At 47.4% G+C, this 6725-nt stretch overlaps 1 protein-coding gene across 1 annotated transcript in view; it reads left to right on the top strand.

Moving 5' to 3' along the window:
• MICALCL (MICAL C-terminal like) overlaps positions 1 to 6725 on the top strand; it is a 60623-nt gene that overhangs the window by 24181 nt on the left and 29717 nt on the right. Inside the window, exons 2-3 of the mRNA XM_018554815.1 lie at positions 3090 to 3261; positions 3695 to 3834. Of these exons, the coding sequence (XP_018410317.1) occupies positions 3090 to 3261; positions 3695 to 3834 (312 nt within the window). The remainder of the gene's footprint in view (positions 1 to 3089; positions 3262 to 3694; positions 3835 to 6725) is intronic.

Below are 6725 nucleotides of genomic sequence, written 5' to 3'. Positions count from 1 at the left end.
GAACCTCACCCTCTATCCTTGTGAAGTGACAAAATAACACATAAAAAGTGAACTGCACAGATGTGAGGAGAAAAAAAAATGCCAGTGTACTGTATATACATTGGCTAGGCCTTGCGGACCAGTATAAAAGTTACTCCTGGTCTTAGCCATAAGCATGTGGTGTCATGGCCAGAGTGCCACGGGGTGACAAACCCATAATGTTACTTAAGCACCCCCCAGGGCACCACTCCTCGGGGGGGCTTGACATTGCAAACTCCCTGCCTTCCCAGCCCATGACCAGACAAGGTAGACCCGGTCAAACCAGGAGGCACTGGGACTCTCCAGATCCCGAACCAAAGGAACTTCTCCTGATCCCCACTCTTTCATGAGTGGATGCTTAAATCCCTTAACCCTGGCCAGAACCCTTTGGGATCTCCATCAACTCAGGCAGGGTACTCTGCAGCCAGCCATTCCTCCCATAATGCCGGAACAGCGGTGCATTTCCCCTCCTGAACACCTGATAAGAACAGATACTACACGAGATCCAAAAGGCCGAGAAGTAGGGCTTGGGAACCATCAAGACAACATAACCAGTCCCCAGCCCTACTTCATGGAAGCCATGGTTTCCATTCATTGCATCCAGTTGGACTGGACAGTTGATTCCTTTAGTCCCTTTTCACCATAACCTGGTTATACTGTCTTGTTGGGTCCCAAACCCTACCCCATAGAAGCCATGGTTTCCATACACTGCACTGATGATGGCCAACGAGCCTGAAAGAGCTGTATGCTGTTTGGAATAAATGGCTCTATAACATTGGGCTGTATCTCACTAGCGGTTCTGGATGTACATCTAGCTGGTGCTCAAAAGTGGAGTGATATCCCCTATTAGATGTCTTCATTGGGAGATTTCCACTCATTTCCTGTTTCGGTGACAATTACATTTTGGTGTCCCCTCACTTTCTGCCCAGTAACAATGATCACCAGGACAAATAGAGAGGGTGAATCCCTCCAGTGGGGTAGCATAGACAGCAATGTAGCCGACAGGGGGGTCTAACCATTCCACTGTTCATCCAAAACTAATGATAAATTTGGGATTTGTGTGAAAAAGAGGATCTCGCTCTTCCTGTTGCATAATAATTGAACCAGACTCCCTCATAATGACTGTGGCAGGAGGGTGGAGTTGGGAACACAGATACCCTGCTGCCAACATCAGTTTTTAGGTGGATTCACCCTTCGGTGCATCATTCCCGAGATGTAGAACGTGTCCGGGCAAACACACAGAGGGTATCATTGAAGAACTCACGTTGGAACACGGGGGGATTATCACCGGACAGGAATAGCCAATTATGAAGATCTTGGAGGGAGTCCGTGTTTGGGATTGCTGGACTCCGGCGCAGTGATGATTTAACAAGGTCTTATTAAAATATTATATTACCGGGACTCATCCCGAAACTTGAGAGCAGATAATGTTCTGAGCATTATGTCCGAACTTAATTTATCGCTTAAAGGTCCATCGGCGCCTGAAAATCAGCCAAGCTGCTGACATGTAAAATAAATGGTAACACCATTTCTAAAATCTTATTGCATCATTAACATGGTCGAGTCATTTATAATATTTTGAAAGCTGAAATTTTAGGCCTCATTCACACGAGAAGGCCGGCACGTACAGCTCGGTGCTGCGTGCACGGCCGTATCGTGCAGCTCCTGGGAAGCACAGGTGCTGCGTGTGATTAGTACGCAGCCCCCGTCCTTCTCTATGGGAGTACACAGCCATATGCCGCCCTACGCTCACCCCAAGTGCAGGTCCGTGCGGGTGTTTCCGGGCTGGGACGCAGACAGGATCCATCTTGTCATGGTACGAGTACGGACACCCGCTCGGACGTGCAGGGTAGGAGAAGGACAGGGGCTGCTTACTAATCACACGCAGCACCTGTCCTTCCCGGGAGCTGCCCGATACGGCCGTGCACGCAGCACCGAACTGTAAGTGCCGGCCTTTTCTCTTGTGAATGAGGCCTTAGTCTTACATTTTGCCTCCCCTAGTCCCCCTTCCCCCCTCATCAACATACAAATAACATTTTAAATGATTTGCTTACTTTGCATATAGACCACCCTAGGTAATGCCCCATTATGATGCTGAGCCTCCATGATTGAAAGAACTGAATTCCAATGAATGAAAGGTTCAGCCTGAAACAGTGAGGCCGGGGAGGAAAGGACGAGCTGATGCTGACCGTCCTCCAGACAGGAAATGAGGGGCGGGCTCTATCTGACTTGCTGCAGCTTCTAATGCACAACGTGAGAAGCTCCCAGTGTGCAGTGACATCAGAAGAAGTGATTTCACAGACAGTGCAACCAGACCTGATATTTAATAGGGCTGGTAATGATTAACATTTTCGTGTTCGATTAATCGAAATTGTTTTTAATCGATTCATTTCGATTAATTATAACGCACATACAGATCCAACTACATTGGCCTATACACATACAGCACAGCAATGAAGTAATAAAATGAACTAGGATCACACTAATCCAGCACGTTATTAATCTCACGTGCCCCATTCAATATGGCCGCCGCTTGAGTGGGGCAACTCAGAATAATAAAGTGCTGGATTAGTGTGATCCTAGTTCATTGTATGACTTCATTGCTGTGCTGTATGTGTATAGGCAAATGCCTTGGCTGGCGCTCGTGCAGAAAGTTTCTTGGGCAAACTCACCGGCCCAAGTGGCTCCGTCGGCGGAGAGGTGAGTGTTTTCATTAGCGATCAAAATAATTTTAATCAATCAAAAAGTTTAACGATTATTCGAGAAATTAATCTTTCATTTCCACAGCCCTAATATTTAAGGATTGAGATTTGCTGAATCTCTTGAGGACATTTTATATCTCTCTATAGGTAGGGTGTAATGACTGTGCTATGGGGGGCCGGAGTTGGGAACTCAAATCTCCCACTGATGAAAAAGGTGTCTGTGGGTGAGCCAAACTCTATTGACCTCCACATCCCTAATAGCGTTTGGTTGGAGTGACCCTTCAAAAGCAAACTGCACATATAACACAATGAATCCCAATAACATTTTAAGAGTTGTTCTAAAAAAACAAACATGTTTTGGGTCAACAGACGAGCCAATTTCCCCCAAGAAGTCCAGGAGTGACTCTGCGTTCAGCGTTTTTAAAAGGAGGAACTCGTCTGTCTCCACGGAGTGGAAGTCCGTCAGGATCGGCCCCGAGCAAGAGACGGCGGAGAATAACCTGACGGCCGTGCGTGTGATGGTGCTAAGTGACGAGAGCAGGTGACCAGATTTCACTATTGACCCCTTTTTTTTTTTACTGTAGACAGCAGTAATCTCCTTTCCCATGTAACTGGTTTACCACTTTCCCCATAGAGCTGTAGGAAAAACTATTGGCATCCCCGGTATGGTCCATAGGTTTACTGCCCTGGGAGATGAAAGAGTTAATGTCATAAGGGATGCCAAGGTATACTACATTGTTACGCCATCGGGACTGATACCACGACTATAGTAATGGCAGACCCTCCAACTTAGCACTCTTGTAGACAATTTCAGCGAGTGTAATAGAAAATTGGGGAGGTGATAAGGATCTGCTGTAGTGAAGTATTATTTTAATGTAATGAAATAAGAACGAAAGGTCCCCTGAATGAATTATAGTTCTGACTGTACACCTGTGCCAAAACAACATCCAATACCTGTATATGCCATCTTACAGCTCGGACATGGAGAGTGGCCCTCAGGAGAATCATGGAAGGATTCATCGCAGGAGACTCTCATCAAAGAAAAAAGAGAGATCCTCTGAGACCGAGAAAGATGCCAGGGACAGCCCAGGACACCCATCTAAAGCTGTCGATGGTGAGTGATATAGATACACTGCGTGGCCAAACGTTTGTGGACACCTCACTGTCACACCTCTATGTGATGTTGGACATCTCATTCCAAAATCATGGCCATCAATATGGAGTTGGCCTCCACCTTACAGCTATAATGGCCTCCACACCTCTGGGAAGGTTTCCACAAGATGGCGGAGTGGGTCAGGTACTGATGTTGGATGAGAAGACCTGGCTCACAATCGCTCTTCATCTCCAAGCTTTTTCATAGGGCTGGTCAGGGCTTTATTCATGACACTTGGGTTCCCCCACAACAAACTCATCAGTCCATTTAAGATGAGAAGATCTGGCTTGCAATCTGGTTCAATTTCATTCCAGTTGGGTTGAGGCCAGGTCTCTGTGGAGGCCACTTGAGTTCCTCCACACCAAACCCATCAAACCATGTCTTTATCTAGCTGGCCTTGTGCACAGGGAAAAGTCATGCAGGAATAGAAACGGGCCTTCACCAAACTGTGGTCAAAAGGGTGGAAGAGCGCAATTGTCTAAAATGTCTTTGTATGTTGTAGCATTAACAGTACCGATCGCAGGCAACACGTGAACTCAACAACATGGAAGGTTCTCCGCATACTTATGGCCATATAATGGAGATGCTTTTCCTGTCCTCTTGTCAACCACAAGGCATGAGAGAGAGAAAGAGAGAGAGAAAGAGAGAGAGAAAGAGAGAGAGAGAAAGAGAGAGAGAGAGAGAAAGAGAGAGAGAAAGAGAGAGAGAGAGAGAGCTGTAGGTTTTGTAACACTATAACCCAAGTCCCAACATGCACCCTGTGCCACCTATAGCAGTGTCTCTCTCTCTTTTTGGTATCAGCATGCATTCTTATGTGACCAGGACATACTTGCCTCTAGACCCCCAAATCTGTTAAATCTACCATGGACCTTTGCATTGGCCTTCTGGGTAATGCTGGGCACACACCTTACAACCATCGCAAGACTTTAGTCTTGCGATGGTTGTAAGGAAATTAAAAAAAACGTACGATCTGCCTATCTTGGACAGGCAGATCGTACTTGCGATGATCGCAAGCCCACCCCGCTGAGGGGCGGGCTTCCGATGACCACAATGCCGAAGGGGCAGTGTGCGCTTGCGCACACCGGCCCGTCCGGCTTTTATCTTACGAACATGCTACACACGCGCCGAAAATCGTACGATTCTTGGCGGGTTTTCGAAAATGTTAAGGTGCCAACACACCTTGTGATAATCGTACGATAATCACAGGAAATCCAGCGATCGCACGATTATCGTAAGGTGTGTGGAAGCCGTGCGACCTCTACTACTGTAAGGTCGCACGACTTTTATCTTACGAACATGTTCGAAAACCCGCCGAGAATCGTACGATCTGCCGTTCAGCATTGCGGTCATCGGAAGCACGCCCCTCAGTGGGGTGGGCTTGCGATCATCGCAAGTACTGTCCAAGATAGGAAGATCGTACGTTTTGTTAATTACCTTACAACCATCGCAAGACAAAAGTCTTGCGATGGTTGTAAGGTGTGTGCCCAGCTTTCGTAAGATAAAAGTCGTGCGACCTTACAGTGGTAGAGGTCGCACGGCTTCCACACACTTTACGATAATCGTACGATCGCAGGATTTGCCGCGATTATCGTAGGATTATCGCAAGGTGTGTGGGCACCCTTAAGCCTGAAAATGACAGCGACCCTTTTGCAATAGTAAATCCAGTTTTATCTTGCTTGGAGGACTCAGTAAGTTTCATTCATAGATCAGTGATGCCATCTGCTGGAGAACTGCAGTAATACAAATCCCACAGACCATCATTTGTTAGTCTGCTCAATTTTCCGAATAACTACAGAAATGACACATTTATAGGACAGCACAATAAAAGGCCAAACAAGTCTATTAGTGTGTTCTCAGGAGTAGTGACACGATCATGCCCAATGTGCTCCTGACAAACATGCTGGGGTCTTGGGTTCGCATATAGCAGTCACCACTATGACCTTTCTCAGTGGACTCTGGGGCTGTTGGAGCGACCCATAAATTACTGACATGCCCACCTGTATACAAAAGAGGGTAGTTGGACATCCCTTAACCTCAACATGTAAAGTGAACCTGTCCTGTTCGCCCTACTAGGTCAAGGAACAAGTTACATTTAAAGGAGGCACCTTATTCAGGGTGCGCTCCATCCCCCATACTCCACTGCCATCTAAATCTGTGGCCAGAATCCCAGTTCACTGTTTGACTTTTTGAAAGTCAAAATCTGCATAGGCTATAGAAAGCACCTCCCACCTCCATGTAGTGTAGAAAGCTCCTTGTACCACTACAAGTTTTTGAAAGCTCCTCCCACACCCACATGGTATAGAAAGCTCCTCCCATGCCCACATGGTGTGGAAAGCTCCTTCCACCCCCACCTGGTGTAGAAAACTCCTCCCATGCCCATGTTGTGTAGAAAGCTCCTCCCAGCCCCATGTGGTCTAGAAAGCTCCTCCCAGTCACATGTGGTCTAGAAAGCTCCTCCTAGTCCCATGTGGTCTAGAAAGCTCCTCCTAGTCCCATGTGGTCTAGAAAGCTCCTCCCAGTCACATTGGTCTAGAAACTCCTCCCAGTCCCATGTGGTCTAGAAAGCTCCTCCTGTGCCCACGTGGTCTAGAAAGCTTCTCCCCCACATGTTGTAGAAAGCTCCTCCCAGTCCCACACGGTGTACAAAGCTCCTCCCAGTCCCATGTGGTTTCAAAAGCTCTTCTCACCCCCACATGATAGCACTTAGGCCTGTCAATAGGCCGCTCTGGCACACAAGGCTGCTTTAGCCAAAGACAGTCAGAGGTACCCCATATCAAGAAGTGTGGGGGGTATTTCAGGGGGCCCTGGCAGTGGATTATTGAGCACCCCGGGAAGATGACCAGTACCAGTCT

This window comes from Nanorana parkeri, unplaced genomic scaffold (assembly GCF_000935625.1).
Source record: "Nanorana parkeri isolate BGI_ZX_2015 unplaced genomic scaffold, ASM93562v1 scaffold10, whole genome shotgun sequence".
Classification (NCBI taxonomy): Eukaryota; Metazoa; Chordata; class Amphibia; order Anura; family Dicroglossidae; genus Nanorana; species Nanorana parkeri.
The sequence above is the reverse complement of the archived record's forward strand: the minus strand, read 5'-3'. Positions and strand labels throughout refer to the sequence as shown.